The sequence below is a fragment of the Coturnix japonica genome, chromosome Z, assembly GCF_054131305.1.
Source record: "Coturnix japonica strain WE chromosome Z, WE-NBRP24, whole genome shotgun sequence".
Classification (NCBI taxonomy): domain Eukaryota; kingdom Metazoa; phylum Chordata; class Aves; order Galliformes; family Phasianidae; genus Coturnix; species Coturnix japonica.
This window is the reverse complement of record NC_140702.1, coordinates 57,264,159-57,290,511: the sequence shown is the minus strand read 5'-3', so window position 1 is coordinate 57,290,511 and position 26,353 is coordinate 57,264,159. Positions and strand designations below refer to the sequence as shown.

General features: G+C 37.7%; 1 protein-coding gene across 1 annotated transcript in view; it reads right to left on the bottom strand.

Moving 5' to 3' along the window:
- RAB3C (RAB3C, member RAS oncogene family) overlaps positions 1-26,353 on the bottom strand; it is a 133,445-nt gene that overhangs the window by 66,551 nt on the left and 40,541 nt on the right. The window contains exon 3 of the mRNA XM_015848775.3: positions 13,289-13,407. Within this exon, the coding sequence (XP_015704261.1) occupies positions 13,289-13,407 (119 nt within the window). The remainder of the gene's footprint in view (positions 1-13,288; positions 13,408-26,353) is intronic.

Sequence of the window (26,353 nt, the reverse complement as noted above, 5' to 3'; positions counted from 1 at the left end):
GAAATAGTTTAGTGTAGAAATGGAAGGAAAATAAATTAAGGTTTAGCTCAAGGCTTGCAGTTTTAATATACCTATAATAGAGCCTGCAACATGCCCCCAATTTCTTGAAAATATCAGTCCTGGAAGTTCACTCCTATGGGATGGCAAAAGTGAAGACATCTAAAAAGCTATTTAGATTAAAAAACCTTTGTTTAAATGTGAGGAAAATAACAGGTTTTGTTTTTTGAGAAATGTGTATCTAGAAGACTGCTTCATTGTGATTGACAGTACAGAAAGCACTTGAAAGCCCCAGATAAATCCAGACTTCCTCTGTAGCTGTAATATTTGTGTTTTTATTTCTATGTCTAAGCTTTGACTGCAGTAACTTATGCAGTGATGAGTCTCCATGGAGACTGAAAAGTCATTTTAAATACCCATGATTTTTCCAGCATATGAATCTTTCTTAATAGCTGTCATATGAATTTTCAGATGGTGGCAACATTTGCTGATCATTCGTGGTTGCTTGTGCATTTTATGTAATCTACTGACATAAATACTCATATTGACAACAAAACTTTGCGATGACTATAAGAAATGAAAAAGCACTTGTATTTAAAACCAGCTACCAATATTGATTTTTTTTAATCTATGAAGGAACGGTCTTTAAATCTGCTTGGAAATATAAATTCAGTTGCTATGAATTTTACATTGAGCAACTGTGGTATAAATACTCAGAAAAAAAAGTACATTACAAAGACTGTAGTAAATAAGGAAAGAATCTAAGAGATGGAAAATTTCAATTTGTGCCTCTAAAACTACAATACAAAAGAGGCATTTATTATTTCTCTCAACTTTCCCACAGCTTACACACATGCAATTTTAATTTATGCTTCATTTTGTTTTTATAATTGCAGGTGCAAGTTGTTTATGGGTAGCTTGTCACTGGGTCTTAATGAAATGTTTACTGGTTCTCACCCAGCAGCCAGTGAAAGGTCTGATATTAAATATTGCATCAAAGGAAGGTTTGTATCCCCATCCTTTCAGGCTGGCTTATATTTTCTTCTCTCCTTTTCTCCCAGAGGCCATAATGCTCAATTGTATTAGCTCATTGTTTTTAATAAAGGAGCTGTAATATTCAGTCTCCTCTCACTGACTGGCAATAGAAACTGCTGGAGAGTCCCATTATTTCTTCAGACTAGATTTGGAATCACATTTATTTGTTCCTTTTATTTTTTATTTTTTCTTTTTTTTTCTTTTTTCCTTTTTTTCCCTCTTTCTTTAGTTCAGTTTGCCTCTGCTAATATCTATCAAAGTGCAAATTTCAGTTCATTTAATATGGGTTTCCTAAAGAGTTTTGCCTTCCAGATACAAAAGCAAAAAAAAAAAATTCCACCTGACATGGTAGATACTGGTTGTACTATTTAGGGTAAATCTGAAAGGCGCAGTTTAAAATTTAGATATAGAGCAACTGGTGACATCACACAGATTTTTCTCTTTGTCCAAAGAGACTAGGCCTGAAAACAGAAGAAAAATGGCTTTCCAAGGCAGACATTCCATATCAATTGTATTTTGATATGATACCTTTTTGCTTGGTGTGAACAAAGCACTTTAAGAAGAGATTTATAGTGTATGTGACAGGAGATAATTCAAGATAAAATACACTGATTTATTCTCCCCCTTGTAACATCCTGCTCTTATGTGTACTCATGGCAGAGGATGGTTACTGGAAGTAGAGGGGAGTGGAGACTATGAAAGGCTTCCCTGCTGTGAACACCAGGCAGTTACTGCTCTTCCCTTGATTTCACATGTGAACTAAGTCTTAGTTCCAATGGTAGCAAAAAGGAGGGAAGGATGGATAAAGGTCCCTGCTGTTCCAAGTAGCTAGAGCAGCCCCAACATATCTCTGAACATTTTCCTTCATGTTCCCAGGAGTTATGAACAGGTCTTCTGATTGCCTCTCTACAACTCCATGGGAACCATAGCTCACAATCTCCTGCTGAAGCAGTAATGTACAGATGAAATAGCTTTCACATGATGATTAAGCTTCCACTGACTCCTTCTGCCCAGTGCTTACCAGGAACACCCCTAAAGTGCTTAGGCAGTGCTTTCTGGGCTTTGCCACCCTATCCATAGTGAGAACTGCAATTATTTTGCAGGAATAACTGGTGTTCAAGGTCTGCACTGCATAAACTAAGCACTGTGCAGTGTTATTTTAGTTCAGTGGGAGAAAATTAGCAAAGAACTGGAAACAGTGTTATTCAAGTCCTGCTGGAGCATCCCAGTGAGCTTGAATCTTCATGCATCACTGCATTATACAGCAAAGGCAACCACAACATATTCAGCCACTTAGATGGTCCTCCCTTCTTCATCATCCAGCACAGAGGAAGATTAAAGCAAGATACTATCTCTCTGCTGGTTCCCCTGGGGAGTTTTCTAAGCAGCTTGTGACCTCCTAGGTCCTTGTATTCACTACATGGGTACAATATGATGCCTGGAGAGATTACATGCTGTAGACGTATATTTTCCTGTAGAGCTTACTAAAAAACAAAGCCTAAACACACAAAACCTTTCTCCAGTACAAGACAGGCTTTTCTGTCTTAGTTGTGCTCCAGAAAGAGCAACACTGTAACGTCTCTCACATTGTGAGAAAGAAGAGTGAGCACTGGTATACGTTTTTTCTTCCTTTTCCTTATTTCATAATAACTTTTCACTCTTAACCCTAGAAACATGCAAATGATAAAAACAGATTTTCAAACAAAAACTCATTTTTGAGACTCTAGATTTGGATTTATTTTGCAATCATCAGACTGAGCAAGGTTGTGAAGCTTTTACAGGTCTGCTAGATTTGTAACAGACATCTAGCCTATCCAGAATATATCTGTTTTCTAAGCTTCCATAGAAGTTGAAATGTACAGTTCTTCAATTATCCTGTAATTTGCTCTGGCTGCCAGCTGGAATCTATCACCATAATGGCTTTATGGCCTGTTTTAAGTCACCATTCATGTCTTCCTTGAAGCTGAAATTTCCAAAAGTTATATTTCATTGTTAATGTTCTTTATATTCTTTGTGTGGATTTGGCAGTGGCTCAAACAAGAAATAGGACTGATTAAAGTACACTTTTTTTTTCTTTTTTTTTTTTTTTAAAAACTTTTTTCCTATTTATTTATTTATTTATTTTATTGAAACCATTTATTATTAAGGATTCATTATGAATGTCTTCATTTAATGGTCAGAGTCTTTCAATGTTCTGATGATGGATACTCTAAAGGTTGCTTCTTTTGCAGACCAGACTTAAATAACATGAAGTTATTTAAGTCTTTTTCTGTTGGCTTGTTAAACAAACAGCCTTTAGCCTGCGCAGATGAAACCTGCATTTGGTGCTATTGCCATTATCCCAACCCACAGCAGCTAACTGCCAATCTGAAATCCCTAACAGGAAAGGCTTCTTCAGAGTACCACAAGGTTTGAGTTTGACGCAGAGCCCCAGTATTCCTTGCTACAAATAACTGACTTAGACTATTAGAGTACAGAGAAAAGTAAATGTTCTGCGACTTGAGCTGAGTGTGGGAACAGTTTAAGGATATTACTGAGTCAGTGATACAACTCATATGTTGTTGGCTGACAGCAAAGCTTTCATTTGGGAGTGCTGAGCAACAGTGTGTAACTTTGTCAACCTGCTGGGCTAGAGGAAGATAAAAAGAATGTATTAGTTACTCTATGCTATCATTGCCACAAGACTTTATGACATTTATTACAGGCAATATGAAATATTGTGTGTTGATGATAACATGCCAGTTTTTGCTTAATTTGCTGCTGGTTGCAACTCTTTGTAAATAAAAGACTAGTCCGATCACTGGAATCAGCATTTCATAGGTTCCTTTCAGCATATGGTTATATTATCAAATCAAAGTTTATTTTCTTAAAAAATTCTGGGAGTTCAACACTGGCATTTTCCACTTTAAAAAAAAAAAAAAAGAAAAAAGAAGAAGAAGAAGAAGTGTATCATCTAGCTCAGGAAAAAAATAAAACTGACCAAGTGATATTTCTCATTTAGTGTATTATAGCAGAGTTTAAATGAATATTAGTTAACACAGCAGCATTTAGACGTTAATCTGATCTGATTTGCTTTCACCTACTCCAGTGTAAGCCCTAGTGCCATATCTGAAGAGAAGATGGATCTGGAACAGAATGGAAGACAGTTCCTCTGTTTAATATCTGAATAGCTGAGAACCCATATTGTCTCATCAATCACAAAATGAATGTCCACTGTGACATTTCTGGTCCAACAAAGCAGGTTTATTTTCAGACTATCACATCTGCACTATTGTTATTAATTATTGATGCTCAGTTCACTTACCAGCTGGGAAATAGCCATCTACAAAGCAGGTATGTTCTGCTTCTTGCTGTGAAATCATAAAGAACAATGGGCAGGAACCCAAAAACTGCACGGTAATTCTGCCACATGCAATGTGCCTTTGAGAATGAAAACTGAAGTATGTTAAGGCAGACCTGTCTTCTCACCAGATGTGAATATTAACCAGGCACGATCTGTCATGTTTTGTCAACTAAAAATAAAACATTCTGGTGTTTCAAATTCATCAGGACCCCCATGTTTTTCTAAGTGAAGGAAAATGGCCCAGTGAGGACATTCTTACTGCCACCCAGCTCTAACAAGAATTCATCCCTCAAACTGCAGCCCTTATTTGTAGGGGTGCAAGCTGCGGAGCCACCGGGCTGGCGCCCACAAACAGGCTGCAGTCCACAATCCTGCCCTCTGTCCTGCTGCCCTGCAGTTAGCTGAATCTAGTAATGGCCAGTGGCAGCCCTAATTAACTGCTGTGTGAGATAGGAATGAAAAAAAAACCACAAAAAACAAGCAAACATGTAAGGTCCTCACATAGCCTGCTAGATCCAATGGAAGTTAAATGTGACTTCATTCTGCTGCTGAGTTCCTGAAGCACACCACTGAGATTAGCTCCAATGAAGAGCTCTACTCGGCCATCAGCAAATCAGCAGGACTGAGATGAATGACTGCTACCACACATTCACAGCTATGCTTCCCCATCTCAGATTTGAGGGAGAAGAAGGAGATGGAGCAATTTGAGTAAATTCTGTTTAGACAATATTTGCTCCCTTTTCTGATTAGACAACCTGCTTTCCTCAAAAACACAGCTCAGCAGAGGTGAGCAAACACTCTGATTCTTGGTAGCAGATTAATTTCTAACAAGAAAATGGCACGTACATACTGACGTAGGTTCATGTGGGTGCAGAAACTTCTGCAGAAGTGCTTTGTCTCACGGCAAAATGAGTGAAAGAAGAGGCCAATAGGACCAAGAAGCAAATATAGATAACATCAAACCCATAAGTATTTTTTTTCTCATTGGTTGAAGAACACAAAAATAGAAAAGAATGAAAAATGTTGTGAAAACTTAATAGCTGTCTTTTCTGATTAATTGCTACAATGCAAGAAACAACTTTTTTTTTTTTTTCTTTCCTTGTCTTTTTCTTTTTTTTTTTTTTTTTTCTTTTGGCAGTACATCTATTGAAAACACGTTCCAATGAGGTTTGAACTTTTAAATCAAAGGTTTACTATTCTCAAAACAATAATACTTGGATACATATTTTGCATAAATTTCCATATATAATATGCATATTTAATATAATATGCATATTTAAATTCAGGATTTTGTGGAAAGTAAATGATAAGAAAATGATCTTCATCAAAGCAATGTTGTCCAGACTACTGTGATGCTTAAGCCTACTATCAGATATGCTATCAGAAAGATGTCCTTTTTCATCACCAAGAGCTGTTTTCCAGGCAGACCTAAAATCTTGCATTTGGAAACACCAAGGGCAAGACAAGATACTACATTCCTTTAAATAAGATTTTTTTATATTGCACACTGTTTGTTGGCCCATTGTAAATGTTAAGGATGATCAATTGATAATATTTTCATCACAGATTCCTCTCACTTTAGGAAGAAGCATTCACTGTATGTGTTGTTACTCAAATCCTTTATGTTGTAATATAGTGTAACTCTTTTATCAGATGTACTGGAAGAAAAACTGCAGCTGACTCTGGAGTGGATCTGTCAGACTGGGAAGAGTGTAGGTGGTTTAAGCTGTCACTAGCTTAGCATATGTGATCCAAATTGTGTTTAATGACAAACTTTTGAAGAAAGACATCTTTACATGGAACTAAGTTTTGCACATGCAGTGTACGACATCAGGAATTCAGTACCAAACTATGCATGGAAAACTACTGAGAAAACTGACCTGGAGTACAGAATATTGTTTAAACATTTTAATGCATATTAACAAGAATTACATTTTTTATAAATGTTCAGATACCACTGCTAGTAGGAAGATAAAGTTTAAGAAGCACATCTAGTTTTCCACTTGTCTTAATTCTTCCTTCAGAAACAAAATAAAAATAAAAAGATAAAAGGAAAAGTAAGATATTTGGTTTATTAACAACAAAGAATTTTAGTGTCATCCTGTGCGTAACAGAATCCACTGCCAACAATGATCATCAAAATTAAAAAGTCAAAATTTTATTTATTTCTGTTTCCTACACTTAAGTCTGTAAAGAATGTCACCCCTTTTAATGCTCATTCATTGTGCACAAAGAAGAGAAGTGAAAAAATACACTAAATTGATTATTCTGAAATATGCATACTGTGTGGAAGAGGCTGCTAGGTGCACGGTAGACTCTCAGTGATGCACACAGATTACTGGTGGACATGCTGCAGCTCATGCTGGATGTAGCCCCATGGGACAGAACTCCAGGGACACACAAGGGACATGGCACATGCAGCTTGTGTCAGTGCTCTGCACAGCAGGACCACACAAATGGTACTACCAGGTCATACCTCTTGGCAGACGAGGATGGACTTTAACTCTGCCTGGAAGTACTTTCACGGTTTTCTCCCCAGTACACAGCAAATAATGGATTTTTCTTAACTCACAGAACCAAGTTCAATACTGAGAGGCAGAAGAAAAATAGCCTGCCTGCAGATCAAGTATGCCCTGAGCAAGATTATTAGGCTGAAAGTTGAGAGGTGACAGCAAAAAGAACACACACCCTTCAGAAGTGCACATAGCAGTACTGACATTAACTTAATGGGCTTAATTTGCTTTGAGGCTTTTTACATTTATCCATTAACATGTTAATGTATTTTCCAATTTTATTTTTTCTCTTAAGGACAATTAAAAAAAATGCCTTCATGTCTCTTATAATAAGAGAGATGTGTGATGATAGAACACAGAAAAAATAATACTAATCTTAGGGCATTGCAGCTATACCTGACAGTTTATAGTTCATTTGGGATGCTGAAAAGAAAGTAAAAGCACTGTGTGAATGAACTGGGCTTTTTATTCCACAATGTTGTCCAGGACAACAACTATTAGCAGCACATCCAGTACATTCAGTTGCCTAATGACGCGGTGCAGTGAATGTTCATATTTTTAAGCCATAATTCTGTACTGATACCATATGGAGTACCATAGTTGCTCCCCAAAGCTCTGCTCTTAAGATACCTCAGATGGCACCATGACAAATTAATTCCAAGCCAGGTATCCTTCAGGAAAAAATACATCACAGTTTCTGGTAACTGCTTAATTCATAACACTGCAAAGCTAAGAATCTACTCTGCTCTTACCTAATTCTATTCTTAACCAATTTCTATTATATTTTTGCCAAGACCCCACTCTCAATAGCCATCTCCGTGTGTTATGGACACAGATGAATCATACCATACTTTATTCCATTGGCTTTTATTTGAAATTCACTACATTTTTATGTTATTCCAAGCAAATGGGTTAGCACTAGGTTCTACAACAAGTTCCTATGGAAATATGTAATAACACAGCAGGACAGAATTCTTAAATCAGAAATTTCATGCTGTATGTTAAGCCTCTGTCTCCTTCATAAAGTAAGCACAATATACACAGTCTGCCAGCTGAAACTTTCCTTAAAATTCTGAGCTTGGGCATACTGAAGACAGTAAGCTGTTTAATTCACACCAGATGGAAAACAAAACAAAACAAAACAAATCAAAATCACAAGAGAAAGAGAGGAAAGAGAATCATCTTTCATGGAAGACTCTCTCAAGTTCTGAAGAGAAGTAATTGTACACATTTCCAATGGAGGCACTAAAAATTATCCATACAAAGCTCTTTCAGTCTCCTTCAGCCATGTGGGCTACCTGAAGATGCATCCCTGGATGTGAGACTCCAGCAGTGCAGCATTCTCAAATTTTGAATTCATAAAGGAAATTCTCCATAGCAATGCTTTCAGTAGTTACCAGACAATGACATATAATGGCAGACAAACACTTTGAGTTGGGACAACCTTTTCATTGCCAGAGTACTGAACCAAAGTGAGTGTACTATGCAAAAACACCCCTATCTAGTTTCAAACTAGGACATAAAGTTCCAGGCTTTTATATTCTGTTTCTAACACAGACAGAGACATCACATTAGAAATATTCTGGATATACATAACTCTCAACCTCAGTACTATCAGTAAAAGGACAACAAGGTTGTATTTAAAAAGCAGTTTATCTCAGATTTATTTTCTTGGCATGTCTATGGAACTCAATATACTGAGTTGATGGCATTTAAAACAAAACAAAACAAAACAAAACATACAAAGCCTTCACATTCTCCTTTCTACCAAAAGGAAGCAGAACCATAAATCTATGTCACTAAGAGAAAAGAGAGCATGAAAGCCCCCACAGAAATGTAATGATGATAAAGGTTGAGAGCTGTAAATTCTGCAACTGGGAGCACAGAATAGTAACTGAAGCATCTACTGTGGCATTATAACCGAACTGCTACAAGAGACATGACTTGAAGTGGCATAGACCCGCTCTTAATATTCACTCTTGTCATATTAAGATTTAACAGGAAAAAGAAGAGAATGTGAAAGAAAATTTGACTAATCACTTGAAACTTGTGGGTGCCATCTAAGGGATTTACCTGAAAAGCATGTTTTGTTTGTTCCCTGTTCCTACTGTAGGCTCTAGACATCAGCCAGGCAGAAAAATGATGCCCTCCAAGAGGTTCCTGTTTGTAGGAAGAAGAAATATATATTCCCCAAATCTGTGAATCATTTTAGGGCAGCATCCCTGACATGCACAAAAGCACTGTCAAGTACACACCTTGCTCTTGCAGTGCAAGCTGCAAAAAGGCCCCCTGCTAAAGGCATATCCAAAATCTGGGCAGAGCTCCACAGGAGATTTGCTCAGTCAAAGCATGTTTGCTTTGCTGTTTCTGCCAGGAGACAGATTTTCATCACACATCCGCTCTCACTAAACAAACAGAAGCTGTTGGTCCTTGAGAACTTCTGAAAGTCTGTATCTACAAAGGAGAATATTGTTCAGTGCTGTGTCTACTACCATGAGCTTTCCTTTGAAGTAAACAAATTCAGAGACTGACCTAGCAGTGTTTCCTCGCCAGCTGTACTGGCTTGTTTGGGCTGTCCTGGGAAAAGGTTCATGAAAAGGTTTGTGTACACAAGTTGTGCATCCAATCTACTACCAGAGACAGAAGTGGAAGAAACCAATTTCCTCTGAATCACATCAACACTTCTAATAACCATTCTTCATATCTGAAGAAGACATATTCTCTATCCCCATTTTGCCTAGACCTACAATGTTATTTTGAAATTTCAATACTGTATATCATTACATTCTGATACTTCTCCGTGATGGAAAACTTTATGCAAGGACAACGCCTTTCTTTAGTCTTGATACATGAACCACTCTAAATATTTCACAAAAAGAAGGTAACAAAAATCTTTTTAGTAACAAAATTCAAATCCAAATTCCTTCTTTAGTCTAGAACTGAAAATTATTTTTGCCTCTGTAACTTTACTGTTCCCATTTCATTTTAGTTCTGTCTAAAGAATTCAAAGTTTAAAATTAAAAATATTGCAGTTTAGAGAAGAATACTAGCAGAATGCACAGTAGAGATGAAAGTAGGTGACTGATTCTTCTTCAGAAAAACTAGCTAGAAGATTAGCAACACTCCCTAAAATAAATCAGAGAAACACTTGAGTCCTTACACAGATTAAACCTGAATTAGCTCTCTCTACAGAGAAAAGGGTTATAAGCAATAAGTCACTGGGTTCACATGCATAAAAACTACCTAAAGAGGGCAACTCAAGATTTCTTAAGCCAAATGTTTTTGGATATATGTAAAAAATACTTACTCATGTTACAGTTTTTGTCGTTACTATTATTTGTAGTCTTTAGTTTTTCAGTTTTACCTAGTGAATGTAGAATATGAATATATCCTGAAGTATCAAATGTTTGAAATTTATTAGACTTTCAAGTCCTTTAGCCAATCTTTAAGACATAATGATTTCTCAGTCCCACAGAGCCGTGGACAAATGCTTGCCTGTGGTGCTGCTATGTTGCATATCTTGGTGCTAACAGATCTAGACAAAAATACAGACACTGACTTTTGTATGTAAAATGTTAGTGGTCAAATTAGGTATAGCTCCTCTCACAGCTGAGCAAAGTCACTCTGACCTAGGCATGGCATACTTGGAAATACAACAATCCATCTGCTGTTGTAAATGAGAGATGTTAGCCAGATGTCAGACTGAAAAAAAATGCTTTTCAATACATTCAACAGCTTTGTATGAAATGCTTTTAGAGAATGATCTCTGCACACATTTTAAACTGGCCTTCTTTATCCAGATGTAAAAGGTACCTGTAGATTTATTGTACTGATTGTAATGTAGTTTCTAGATCAAGCTTTGAAGCTGATGGTCTTTGAGCTTGAATTTGGCCCATTGTGCACATACATGAAATGCCATCACTGCCATCAGAGACAGTTCTATCACAGGGAAAAGCATTTTAAGTTCCAGAGGGGCTTAAAATCTGCTGCTTCTTTTTTGCCTCTATATTTTTCACAAGGGCACAGACACACACACACACACACACATATCTGGTCTCAAGCACCATTGGTAATTGTGAGGTCTTTAAAAATTCTTTCCCATTCAGATGCAAGCTACAGTTTTAGGGCATGGGCTAATTAATGAAAATCAATTATCAACCCTGAGAGAGGAAGAAAAAACAAAGTGAAAGAACAGCAAGGCAGCAACTGGGCTCATGAAATTAAAAATGAAAATAAAAGCAAATCTGTGTCTCATCCTGACAATTGAGGCAGGACTGCCTGTCTGTCATTCCTTTCATCATGCAGACAACTACTCAGTAGCTCTAGGCATATAATCATGCAGTCCCCCATCCCCAAGTTTCTACAACTGTTTGTAAATCTTCTAGATAAAAAGTGTGGGAGATTGAACTTAGCAGACCTAAAAGATCCATAGGTTTTAAATATAATGTTTATTTCAATTTAACAGAGATTTTTGTTTTAATTGTTATGAAGCCTAGCTGTTCTTCACCAGGGGAGAAGAAATGGCAATGATATTAGATCTAAGAGGTTGGAAAACAAACAGCTGGTGAAAAATTAATAATAAGTAGTCATATTTACTGTTGCTATAAATAAATCTTTGTATCAGAATAGACTAGACAATACATGGCATGCCATCTGGCTTGCCCACAGATTGGAGCAATGAGATTTGTAGATTACAGCTGGCCTCTCACAGCCGCTGTCACCCAGTTAACCCAGGGCTTGAATGGAAGCAGCCTATGAACAAAGGGCAGCAGACCCTTCCTTTCCTGAAGGAAAATCTTCAGTTGTCAGGCCCAGCAAGCTGGTTGCCACAACCGCAGGCTCAGTGGTTGAGGAGGTATAATCCTTTATCTTGTTTTCCCTAAGCTTTCAGAGCAGAACCTTCAAATAAAGCTTTCAATTGCTTCTGTATAGGTAGGAGATTCTGTCCCATGCTGTTGAATAGAGCAGTACTTGCAACTCTGAACAGCAAGCCTTCAGTATGATACTGCCAACTGGTACAAAAGACTCAGAACGTCCCCTTGTCATAACAAATTGCAGTATAAAAATCCATCTCCAATGCTAGCACTGGAGCACTTCACTCAGATAAACTCTTTTGTCCAAAAGCTAGTAATCCAGTCTGTACTAAACATGAAAGCGTGCTGTTTCTCTAGAAAATAGAGATTTATCTTTTATAAGGGCAGTTCAGTGTGGAGCTGTGTGAAGAAGGGGGACACATTCTGGAGCTGTCCTTCTCCCTGGATGACTGACTACATCACTAGTCCTGAGACCAGTTAGGCAACACAAGATCCTATTTCTTGCAGAGCAGAATCAAGCTAAGCCTCCCAGCTCTCATTTCCAAGTGTCGAATGTACAGCTTTAGCATACACAGTCTGAGAAAATCTCCACGTGTGGAGATGAAATGTGCTCCATGGGTTTAGTGGCTTTTTCTGCCTCAACAAGCTAAAAAGCCTGAAAGAGAGAAAAACATTTATTGTCCAGAACTAAGGGTGGCCAACCATACTCATTACAAACTGCCATCACAACATCACTGCCTTTTACTTCAAGTGTAAAATGTTTTTCTGAACTGGTCTGCTGTGGAAAAAAAAAAAAATACACAGTAGTACAAATCTTAACAAAAAACGCTAAGAAGAAATGTACTGAACAAATCACACAAACTCTGAATGAAATCTGCCCTCAAACACAATTATCCCATGGGGACAAAATGCAAGACAGAGCACATAAGACAAATGCTAGACATATCACCCAGGGTATTGCTAGAAGGCTTGTAGGTATGAAAATACCTCTTGAAGGATATGACACAGCTGAGACCAATTCTAGCTTTCCTTTTGGGTCAGCTGTTCTTCAAAAACCTTACATTTTTTTTGGATCCTCATTTGTCCAGGTCTGGTTAAAATGACACACTGTTATGGAAACATTTTGACATTCACAAAATATGTGATAATATAGCCATCCATTTTAAGTTCTATAGCTCTGATGAAAGCTTTCTCCAATTTTTTTTACACTTGAGCCACATGAATGTGTCATCTAACCCATTAAGGTTAAAAGCAACATAAAAATATTAAAAGACAGCCCCACTCATAGCATTCCATTTCTTTCACTGAGATACAGTAATGCTTTCTGGTAAGTTAGAAGCCACTCATCAAGTTGCTCATTTTAGTGGAACAGTCCACATTCACTCACATCACACAAAGTACAATGGTTGCTATGAATCATATGCAAAGCATTTTAAAGTATTTGTTGTCACTCCAAAAAATCAAAAATCCTGCCTTTGGACATAGGCACTATAACTGGAAATAAATTTTCCAAGATAATACCGCAAGAGTTAAGTGATATCACACATTACCTCTGATGGCTAATATAATTTCCAAGTTTTACTCACCAATCCTGCACAGCATTGAAGGATTCTTCATTTGTGATGTCATACATTAAAATGAAACCCATTGCGCCTCGATAGTAAGCCGTGGTAATTGTTCTGTATCTCTCCTGACCTGCTGTGTCCTGAAACAGTAATGAAAAAACTTTTTTTTACATACTGCAGGTAAATTGACAAATTGTTTTTGTTTCTATTTTTTAATAAGGAAGAAAGCTAGCAGTGGTCATTGTACAACTCTGCAATCCTATTCATAAAATTAACTGAAAGGAGAGAAAAAATGAGAATAACAACAAAAAGGAATATTCTGCTCTGGATCATCATAAGAGGAACATATCCATTCTGCAACACAGGGACAATGGTGAAACAATGGCTTATAACAGAGGCTATTCGTTGCTCTATATTGTGCAATGTATTTTGAATGAGAACCTTGTGTCCTGCTCCTGCCTCAAAGCCTCCCATTTTGATAGGGTAAGGTCTCATGCTCTGAAGAAAGAGCTGTGGCAAATCCGCAGCCCTAAGATTTTCACTGTAAGATGAGTATGGTTCTTGAATCAAGTCTGTGGATATCCTGGCTAAAAGCCAGTGTTCAGCTGTGTTGTTCGTATGATTTTAAAATACCAGAGTTCATGCCAACTTTAGCACAAACAGAGATATAGGCTGAAATATTGTCCTTCTAAAATAAGAATGACATCTGGCAAATGAAAGACGGCTACAAGTCCCTTACTACAGACCAGTTTTTTCCCTCATTCTCTGTATCTCTGCAAAGTAAGGAATAAAAGTTTTTCTTTCTCCTACTTCCTGCTTTACTTATTTCCATTACGGAGTATTTGTTACTGCATTTACATGCAGTGTCCAGCGTAGCTACCTGTATCGAGTCTGTACTGAGACTGTGAGACAATAGCAATAGCTAAATTACAGGAAGAGCGTAACTATATCCTGTTCCAACAAACCTAATTAATGTTTTTATCTATGAACATTAGAAGCTTTTGATGAACCATATACAACATTTCAGCGCTGCCCTCTAACACTCTAATAGATCAGCTGGATATCTTTTTTTTTTTTTTTTTTTTTTAGCAGACTTTGAATCATAATTCCATTACTTCAGATATTGTGGGTGGATAAGAATTAGTTTAAAATATGAACAGATTTATTTTATTTGTCTTCCTGCTGAAAAAGAGATATAACTTGAGGTAAATGATGTTTTATTTGGACTGTTTTCTGAAAAGGTTTCTTGTGTTCCTTGTGTCAGTTGTACTGAAAAATAATCAGGCATTCTTTATGTACATGTTGTGCATTCTGTAATACAACAAAGTAAAAAAGATGATTCTACATATAGCAGAAACCACTTACTGAATAACAAATATAATAAGACAGTTGCTGAAACCAAACAAGGACATGGCTAAAATGCATGTATTCAGTACATTCTGGTTTATGGTTGCTACTTCCTTGATGCAGTTTCAGTGCTCTGAGGCTAAAAGAGAAGTTAGACACTAAGAAGCCACATGGCTCTGCCTGCCCAGGAAACATCAGACAGGCTTAAACTTCTCCTGCTTATGTTCTGAGCTGGCTGACACTTCTCCAGGTGAGGTCCAGAGGGAGGATATCTGTACTGCTACAAATATTCTGGTGTTACTCCACTATGCCTGTATACATTCTAATACACAGAGGTCAGTTCTCTCTCAGTAGATCAGGCTCTGTAAATAAGAGGAAAATTACCACTGAAATTTCAAGTAAAAATATTATTAGCAGGAAAAATGTCACTTTTCATTAAAAAAAAAAAAAAAAAAAAAAAAAAAAAAAAAAAAAAGTAGACCCTGACTACCAGATGCTCTATATTGGTCTGATCCTTAATTTTTTTACCTACAAGCTTTTGACATGATCATGGCTGTTTCTTGAAGGCAGCTCTTCACAATCTCCATTTGTTAACATAGACAGCATTACAACTCCCCCCCCCCCCCCAAATCCCTAACTCCCCTGCCAAAATAACCAGCAGACAGACAAAGTAATCAGCAAAGATCTTCCATAAGTAAAGACATATGTCTCTGTAGGCAGCAAAGGAGGACTGGCGGAGGTATAGGCTGTGGACAAAATACCTGTTTCTGGCTCATGGTGAAGATACCAATTTGGAACATATTTGGCTGCCTGTCCTCTCCCATATATGTATCAAACAGCATCGGGAGCAAGATAATTCTAGATTACCTTGGCTGATAACTGGAATTAAAACTGTGAATCTGACAATATAATAAAGCTTAAGGGGGAACATACATCAGTCATTTTTACGGTAACTTCATTTACAAGGTTTTTGTCATGTGTTTGTTCCTGGAAGCTAGTCTTGAATAACTGGTAAATTTCCTACAGATACTTATTACTACTATCTAACTGTCATAATGTTGGAAGCTTTAGAGTATGGAAAATGCACTTGCTGCTGACAGCAATGGGTTGCAAAGGTGTGGAGAGCTATAATGTAATACTCCTCTGAGCAAGCAGAAACACATAGAGACAGCAGCCTAGCAGGCACAGAAGAAATAACCTGTTCTGCACATGAAGATAAGCATTTATGGGGCTAGAAAGTATCAAAACACAAAACACAGAAACCTTGTTTTTTTATAAATATTTTGAAAATAGTGACCATTTAGGCTTCCAATATAGAGTTAGCAGAACTAACTTAGCAGAAGTAAATCCCCCTTACTGCCAAGGCCTGCTAAGGCAGATGTCATCCAGAATGTGTGCCACATTAGAATATATACCTCAATTATACCAATGATATTGGGCAATGCATTAAATCTGTCCCTTTCTGAATTAATTTGCTGAGTGTGTGCACTCTATCCCTTGACTAGCACTGCACTGCTGACATGAAGAATAGTTTATGTAAATAACTTCTAAGTGGAGCTACTCGTTATTAATGCAGACAGTTCCAAAGGTGAAAGCAAACAGCATTTGGCAGCAAGAAATTTTAATGAGTTTGTCATTATGGAATTCAGTCTGGAAAATACAACCTGATTTTACAGCACACTAGAGTGACTCTATGCCTCTGTATTTCAGCACTGTATTGTGTGTACAAGTGTCATTTTAGATTCACTTTCCCACATTGTAAGTTTTACATACATCAGAGTAATCGCAGGTATTTATACAAACTGGAGGAAGATCTCTTTGAGAGCAGCCCTGCAGGGAAGTACTTGGGGGTCCTGCTGGACAAGAAACTGGACATAAGCCAGCAGCATGCGCCTGCAGCCTGGAAGGCCAACCATGCCCTGGTCTGCATTAAAATAGGGGTGGCCAACAGGGAGAGGGATGTGATTGTCCTCCTCTGTTCAGATCTTGTGCAGCCTCATCTGTAGTACTGTGTCCAGGCCTGGGGCCCCCAGCACAGGAAGGAAATGTAGCTCTTAGAGCAGTTCCAGAGGAAGGCCACTAAGATGATCAGTGGGCTGGAGCACCTCTCCTATGAGGAAAGGGAACGAGGCTTATTTATTTTGGAGAAGAGAAGGCTCTGGGGAGACCTCATTGTGACTTTCCAGTACTTGATGGAAGCATACTGAGACAGGAGAGGTTTAGGGTAGACATTTGGAGGAAATTTTCCAGAGGGTGGTGACACACTGGAACAGGTTGCCCAGTGAGACTGTGGATGCCCCATCCATGAAGGCAATAAAGGCCAGGCTAGATGCAGCTCTGAGAAGCCTGGTCTGGTGGTTGGTGACCCTGTACATAGCAGGGGGCTTGAAACTAGATGATCATTATGGTCCTTTTCAATCCAGGCCTTTCTATGATTCTATGATTATGCCAGAATATTGGAAAAACTGGGAGAGTTCTTCAACAGCATCTATATCTCTGGTGCACATCAGCAGCATTTGAAGAGAGGCAAACAGGAAGATAAAATTAGAAATGTGAATTGGGTGAATTCTCACTTTACAGGTCAATATTTTCTGTGAACTTAAAACTGGCAGGGCGATCAAGAACTGCAGATGCTTTATGAGTTTCATGTTTCTTTCCTGCTGTTGCTTCCCAGTGGTTATTTATATATTCCATCAAAGAGACAGTATGTTTCCCTCTTTTCTTATGTTTTTACATGAAAGGACTTGAGGCAGTAAGTGAATGAAAATCTAAACTGGCTCTTTTCTGTGCAGCTCAAAAGATACATCTCTGATCTTTCCTCAGGGATCTCTATGAGCACAAAGAATAAAGTATAAAATGGGAAATATGACAAACACAAAATCAGTATGTACATTTTTCAGAGAGGGACAGACTCTGAAAAAATCATCTTCCTCTGGGTATGGACAGATGCAAACCCATCCGAAGCCTGCTGCCAGCCACCCAGGAAATGTAGCTGCAGGTCTACAGTAGAGAAATAACTGAACTGGGCACAAAGAATGAGAAAAGAGAGGAGAAGTATTACAGTAAAATGAGCAACTGTTCTAGGAACAATCACTTTCCGGGAAACAGCACTTCCAAAAGTAACCATTGGACATGGAGAAGGGCATATATGAACACTTACTGATACGAATGGAAAATGTTTCAAACCTGTTTATTTAGCTAAAGTATGCAAAGAAAATATAGCACTGTGTACTGCCAATTCAACTCTTGATTGTGTATCTGTCTCCTCTCAGCATCTCCTTCCAGACTTCTAATGGCCTTGGTTTCTCTGGAATTCTGCTTTTATATAAATATGTGTGTATGTTTGTATCTATCTAAATATGTATATATTAAAAAACAAAACAAAACAGCAACAACAACAAAAACAACCAAAACAAACAAACAAACAAAACTATTTGGAACTTTAAAAAACAGCTATTTGGTCTGCCTGTACACATACATAGATCTGTATGCTAGTCCCTATAACTCACCCTAAAATCAGAGTTGGCAGGTCATTCATCATATAGGAAGGCTATGGAAGCATGGCAGTGCCAGCTGGAAATAACTGGATCCAGAGCTGAGGAAAGAGGCAATATCCCAAATGTACACAGCAAAAGGGCTACAGGGAGTTTCTCCTGGTGGTGGAAGGTGTGGCAGAATTTCTTCTAAAGGAATGGCTTGGCTCCCAGAAAACCCAAGCCGCAGTTGTAAGAACTCTGTTAGATTTGCTTTCTCTCACAACATCTCTGCAGCTGGTAACTGTGCCTGAAGTCCCTATCTGTTCAGATTTCCTATTTTCCTTCTTTCCTGTTCCTTATTTTATTTTTTTCTTTATTTTTAAGTTCCACAGAAAAAAATCTATTCTCTGCATTCCAGCTACCACCCCTTCCTAAAACACATAGCTTACAAAAGAACCACTGCCTTGTTTGTAGCTCAGCACAGCTGCCATTTGTTCTGGAGTCACATTTTGAGTCTCCCTGCCATATTAGTAGCATGTTTCTGTATTTCCTTACCACTGGGAAATCAGTGAGTCCCAGCATTTTCTTCAAAAAATAAAAGAGATTAATTTGATTCAAGTACCCCTTTGTACTTTAAACAAGCTTCATGTTATGGACTACAAAGCACTTTTCTTTCTAGGAAGGCTCAGGTTTTAGTTTTAGAATATATTTTCTTATATTTTAAGGAGAGGGTTGCAGAGCCAAACTTAAAATTTAGCCCCAAAAACATATGGTGGAAATCAAGAATCAACAAAATACTCTAATTTGCTACTCATATAATAATGCAAGTATTTTTTTCTGAATAAAATTACAAGGCAAATATCAATCTAGCCTGTAACTGTATCCAGGGAAAGATCAGTTGAATACTTTCATATTTTTAGCGTAACATTTAATTACTTGTAAGTCAGGCTGTAGAAATTTCCTCATACTTAAAATAAAAATAAAAATTAAGACCATGGAGAACCATGCTGAAATAAAATGTTATATATTAAAAAAAGACCAGCAAAGCTTTGATAATAATCTTTGTTCTACAGGCAGCTATTATCACTGTGGAAGGAAAACGATATTCCTAGTCTTCTCATATTTGCTTTTTAAAGCCTCTGCTCGTGGAATCTGTGACTGTACAAGAACAACAGCTGAATTAACAAGCTAATCCAGGAACACTAACATCTAGCACTGATTTCTGGGAAGCTTGAAGGGGTCAGAGCAATCTGCTTTTGAATGAAAGGAACACACAAGCTTTATCAATAATAATGTTTCAAAAAACAGAAATCTTAGAAATTTGACACGTAAGCACACTGTTGGATATTTTCAGACTTGCCAGCAAGTCTCCTTATCATCCAGGAGTGTACTTGGCAACTATGAAGTTAGCCAGTGTCCATAGTACATACAGTGGCATAAGGAAGGTTTGCAGCAGACTCAGTCCTAATGACACACGAGTTATGCGTAATTGCTATCTAAGAGGCAGAGCTGTTTCATGCACAGATGGAGACAATAAATAGTCCTAATCTCTGCTTTGGTGACTGCTATTTGATATTTACAGTCTGACTGTTTGAAAACTGGCTCTTCAACCCACAAAGCAACTGGTGGCCGAAAAATGGTTGTGTGCCTGACCTGAGACAAATATGTTGTTATTTCTTTATTTATTTTACTGTTGTGCCAAAGCTTTTATATCTTGCCTGGTTTCTCATCATTTTTGAAAGGTGTTTGCCTTTCAGTGAAGGTAAAAAACAGTGGTCTAAGATATACATTCAGAAACTAAGCTGGCTGTTAAGACACAAGCAGACTATCACCTACATATACTGGGATGACACTACCTTCTGCCTCTTCCCACTTCTATACTTTGATTAGATACTTATCTAATATAATTCACATAAGATACTTATCTTTGTATAATTCACAAAATATGAGCAAGAAGCCTTCAGATTAAACTCTCCTTTGTCATTATATCCTATTCTGCACCTTGAAGACAGTTTTCTCTATTAGTATTCATGACTCACAGTTAATTAACTTGCCCTTATTAGTCAGGATGAGGGTGAACTCCATGGATACAGAGAATTTTGGCCAGCCATTTTGATCATAACTCTATGTCAGCAGCTCATTGCGCTGCACAAATTTGCACAACGCCATCATCATGTTATAAGATTATGCAAATCCTCATCGACTGATTAGCAAACGGTACCTCAGCTATTAAGAGCTATGAACATAATTCTATCCTCATGGCAACATCAAGCTTAACAGATTTTTGTTCTGGCAGGTTTTTTTTTAGGAGCAGAGTTTTGCAACTCATTCAGATAGAAGTTTGCATTAGTAGTTCAAAGGACATTCATAAGCCACAAACTAAGCACACTTGGCAGAAATTGTCTCTTCACCTCTGCTTTTCCCTGTGATAAATCCATGTGTTTAAGTCTACAGGAATGTTCTTATTAAATATTAATGAACTTTCAAACTTTTCTAAGATTAAAATAATTTTATTTTTTTTTCTGTGCAGAATATTAGGTTCACAGATGGTCTGCAGAATTACTATATTACTATTAATTCGAGCTTTTTACACAAGATTATTTTAAATTTCAGTTTAAAAAAAATACATTTTGTATCACAGAACAAGTCACATTCTACCCATTTTAGGCAAAAGATTGCAAATGTGCTATTTTTGCAAAAGTTCAGGCATGGTTCAAATTCAATCCCATTGAGATATTTTTTGAAGTTTCCTTGTGAAGTGAACTCTCTGGGTAAATTCTGTATCATCTCATTCAATGTCTGTGTCAGGATGCTGAGATATAGAAGGAGCATCAGTGACTTTCAGAGAATCATTTTCTTTTAGGGCAAACATCAAAGTTACCTGAATTAATTCTGGTAAGTCTTGGTATATAATATATTAGGAAGATACTTAATGATTTTAGGGCTGTGTTAAAAAAAGATCTGTGTTTACAGGACAGCCTTCATCAAACTCTCCTTTCTTCCATTCAGGTCCTTTGCACTCCAAAAATCTGTCACCACCAAACTTCCTTAATATGTGGCTGTAAGTCAGATTGTTGAGTTTCCCATCATTTCCAGCATTTCCTGCTTTCACTTTTTCTTTCTCTTTGTTCAGATACTTGTAATTAGTAATTTACTTCTGCAGTGGTATTACACAGTGTGGTCAGCTAGCCAGAATCATTAATGTCATGTGCCAGGTGAGTTCTCCTGGTGTCTTCCACACAGTCAGCTGAGCCTGTCTAAAGTCATTGTGTTAAAAGGAAAGATGGACAAAGGACAGATAGCACAGGACAGGTAATGTCAGCCATCAGGAACTGAAAGGGCTTTTTACAGAATGGGAGTCCACCACTCTGTCCAGACAGCTTTTGAAACAAAGGTGATACACAGAAGACCAGGAAGGTGTCCCTAAACCTTTTATACTAATTATCTTCTTTAGCTCTTTCAAAGTAGATCTTTATTTATCAGCTTTTACGGAACTCCAGAAAATCTGCTATTACCTGCCTTGAAATTACTTCATATTAGTTGTGGGAAAATTAACACAAAGATATCAGTCACTAATATGCTGCTAGTTTTATCAATCCCTACATAGGATTTGTCTGTTAATTTGGGGAATCTTTAAATTGTACTGAAGTCACAAAGAAAGATAAGTGCCATCAAACCAAGATGCACTTCTCAGATAAAGCAGAAGAACTGTGAGAATCTCATCAAGAAAAAAAAAAAAAAAAGGTTAAAGATGCTAAAAAGAAACAAGAATGTAATCTACTATATAATTTGGTATGGTGAGTTTTTTGACATCGTATTTGATGAAAGAAATATAACTCAAAGGAGCACAGGTCACTCTGACAAAGAAATGTTTATCCTGAAAACATCTCACAAGCTGACATAATGCAACACACATCAGCCAACCATGAACTTTATGTTGTTCCAGTGTAAAACAGTAAATTATAAAGAGAGAGCTGTAAGTAGATGTTAAAAATGTCATGGGGAGTTCTGACACAAAGTGGAATAATTACAGTAGATTTCAGCTAAATTGCTTTGTAATTTGGCCCCAATCTCTTTTCTTTTTTAGCTCAGACTGGTTGAGAGTTGTGTTTAGCATATGTATAACCATATTTAGCAATTCTAATGAACTCTTTGTAATTTCAAACTCAAACTTTTAAGAGGAACATGGTCTCGTCTTCTCTGACAAGAGTGGTCACCAAGATGGATTCTGATTTTAGCGAAACAGAAACATGTAAAGATACTAAAGATATTTATGGGGATATATTCGATCCAAACACATTTGTGCTCATCGTAAAATGGACAGTTGTATCAGTTCTGAAATCAATTACCAAAACAGTGCGTACAAAAAGATTTGGATGCTTTAAGGTAAAAAAGCCTGACGTAAATGCACCTTTCCTCCAGAAACATTCTAGAATTCTTATATGTATCACCAGGTGAACTGATTGCCTTCAGTTATTTGAAAAGATCTTTTTGCAGATATTTTAATGAAATACAACCCTAGTTATAAATAATTTCTAACAGTAAGATTTAGACCACACATGTTGTACTATAATTAGTGCTTCAGCTGAGATTTTCAAACTACAGGTATTTTTGCAGTAATTAGTTATTCTGTTGTATTGCATCAAAAAGGGATAGGAAATTACAGTACAACAGAAGCAGAAAAATGACCAGCTGTGAAAACTGTAGCAAGTATTACAATCAGAACTAAATTAAAGCAGTAACTATTACAGAAACAGACATTGGGATTATATGTAGTCCAAGAACAGTCTAATAATTTTCAAAGGGCATTTCTGCCTGCAGTGAAGCACCAACTGTGTAGAAGATGTTTGGTAACAAGAACTCTGCTGTAATTTACACATGGTTCTATTTCTTCTATAATTTAAACATTAATAAAAACAAAGATACAGCTTCCTGGGAACCATGATATTCTTCTCCAGCTCTATTCCATAATTGCATATAGTATTCATATGCAAATATACCATATATTTGGTAAACCTTTTATAAGTACTGTATCTTTATATCAAGGATAATGATAGTAAAATTGTGACCCTGTAAAATCTTGCCTATGCTCCCAGAATTCTGACTTCCCTCATAAGGTCATGATGAGAAAAAAATATATCTTATCACAATTGCTCCCATATATATTTACATTTCACCAAACATAAATTCAGAGCAAAATCATTTTACAGAAGAGTTAAGCTATGATTCATTATATGATTCTTAGGAGTAGGAATAGATAAAGCAAACATACTGGTCTATAGTTATTCCAGATTCATATATTCTGCACTGAAAAGATAAAATACAGAGTTAAACATAAAAAATATCCAATCAAAGGAATCTATTCTATTAGCAAATTAGACTTATTTAATTTCAAAATCCAGCTGTCCCTCGATAGGACATCTGTTAAGTACCAAGCAGTGTTAACATCATTCAGGTTCCTTAGCTGTGCCTCTCCAGGCCTCTTTCAGTGGAGAGGACGTCAGCTGGGGTGGATGAGTATTTTCTCTGCATGCAATCTCTGCCTTTGGCTGCTGGAACCTAAAAAGTAGCCCCAGAAATCTTTTCATTGAATATAACACTGACCAGCATGTTAACTGGAAATTGCATTATCAGACTCTCAACCAACTATAGTTTGATCTTAGATAAAAGATAAGAATTATTTCTACCCTGATTTGATTAAGCTGTGGGACATGTTTCTTTTTGTGCAAGCATAATTGAATCATCATCCATCAGCTGACAAAATGCCACTGAGACAGACATGAAGGAGTGACAGCAAAAGAGGAGACTTGAACAAAAAGAGATGAAAATGAGGAATTTGTCCCAGAGAAGAGTTCTTTCCAGGCATATCCTAAAATATACTGGGAGGAAAAAAAGATTGTCTGAATTCTGATGATTTAATATGATTGAATCATAGAATCACTAAGGTTGGAAAAGACTTCCAAGATCATCCAGTCCAACCATCCACCTACCACTACCATTTTCCCACTAAACCATGTCTCTTAGTACAGCCTCCCCAGGCAGCCTGTACCAATGCCTGACTCTTTCTGAGTAAATGTTTTTCCTAATATCCAACCCAAACCTCCCCTTGGGCAACTTGAGGTCATTCCCTCTAGTCCTATTGCTAGTTTCATGGGAGAAGAGTCCAATTCCCATCTCATCCTTTCAGGTCACTGTGGAGAGCAATTAAAAAGATCTCTTCTGAGCCTCAGCTCTGCTGTTCCTTCAGCCACTCCTCACAAGACTTGTGCTCCAGACCTCTGACCTTGTTGCCCTTCTCTGGACACACTCCAGGGCCTCAATGTCTTTCTTGTAGTGAGAGGCCCAAAACTGAACAGAGTATTCAAGGCCTCAACAGTGCTGAATAGAGAATGACAACCAATTTACTGCTCCTGCTGGCAACACTAATTCTGATACAAAACTGAATGTTTTAGAACGGGCACACTACTGGTTCATGTTCAGCCGAGTGTAAAGCAACTCCCTCAGGTCAATTTCTTCCAGCCACTCTGTCCCAAGCTTGGAATGTTGCTTGGAATTGTTGTGGCCTATATGCTGGACCCTGCACTTGTCTTCTTGAACTTCATCCCACTGGCCTCAGCCCAGCTATCCAGCCTGTCCAGATACCTCTGTGGGGCCTTCCTACTCCCTGAAAGACTGACAGTTCCTCCCAGCTTGGTGTCATCTGCAGATTTACCAAGAGTGCACTCAATCTCCTCATTGAGGTCATCAATAAAAATACTGAACACAATAGCCAGCTGGAGTTAGCTTTGTTCATCACCACTCTCTGGGCCTGGCTTTCCAGGCAGTTCTTTATTCAGCAGATTGGGTGATGCCACTGTGATACTGTAAAACTGACTGCACACCAAAAGTCACTGCACTAAGGGAGAAAAGCTATGCACCGCACAGGCACTGGACTGTGACCAGATTCTGTTTACTAGTATGACAGTTTGTCCATTTGTTCATGCACAGAATCACTGAATAGAATCACAGAATATCCTGGGTTGGAAGTAGCCCAGAAGAATCATTGAGACTGATTCCTAGCTCTACACAAGATCACCCAAAATCCAACCCCATGTTTGAGAACAGTGTCCAAGTGCTCATTGAATTCCAGCAGCTTGGGGTCATGACCATTGCCCTGTGCAGTCTGTTCCAGGGTCTGATCATTCCCTGGTGCAGAACCTGCCCCTAGCCCCTCACCTGCACCTCCCCAGGCACACCTCTATGCCATTCAGTCAGGTCTTGTCATCACCAAAGAGCAGAGCTCACCATTGCCCTCCACTGCCTGTGGATAGCCCATCCCCTCACCCACTGAAGTGCTGGGCCTATGGCACCCCAGGGCTGCCAGAGCATTGCTGACTTGTACTCAACTTGATGTCACCAGAATCCTTAGGAAAAGGACAGGTAGTAAAATCCCTAAAATTAATAGACTGCTAATCTGTATTAAAAAGAAATAATAGAGAAAATGAAGAATAAATTCATATAGACACAAACAGTAAACAAAGTAATAATAAACTCTGTTGTAAAACTCAACAGCATTTGATGCAGCCTGTACCCTGGAGGGCAGCCACTAAGCTGCAGACAGACTTTGTTCACAATAACTGAGTAAAACTGGCAATATTTTCCCCATATATGAGTTGTGCTAATGGATCCTGGTTATTTAAATTTAGAATAAAAGCAGAATGAGCCAATCTGTAATTTAAGGCTGTAATAAAATAATAATAATAAAAACCTAGATCTTGAAGTTTTTACAGTGATGTACTGACTTAGAGAGAAGCAAAACAGTATATAAAATGAACCAAGATTTTAACTGTTTGCTAGAACATTAATTACCATGCCTGAAACTTTTTTTAAAATGGACATTTGGGCCCAGTCCTAGTGCTGCAATTCACAGTTCTATAAACAGACTGATTACATAAGGCTGGACCTCACAGCAAGTTAGGGAAATACAAATAACATGTAAAATATCCGTTTGACCTGCACTTTCAGTAGAAACCTTTTTCCCCCTCCTTTTCTAGGAGCTGACCAAAAAATACATATACAAGAGGACAGATATCATTTCCAAGAAGCTTAGCAAATACAAGGAAGCAGTTGCAAAAAACTGATCAATAATGACTGCAGCTGGTTCCAGCAATTCCTGCTGTTAAAACCTGGCCACAAGGAAGCAGTGGGGAAAAAGTAATCAATAATGACTTGTTTAGATCCAAGCATTCCTGCTGTTAAAATTTTGCCTGAAATTATGCTATCA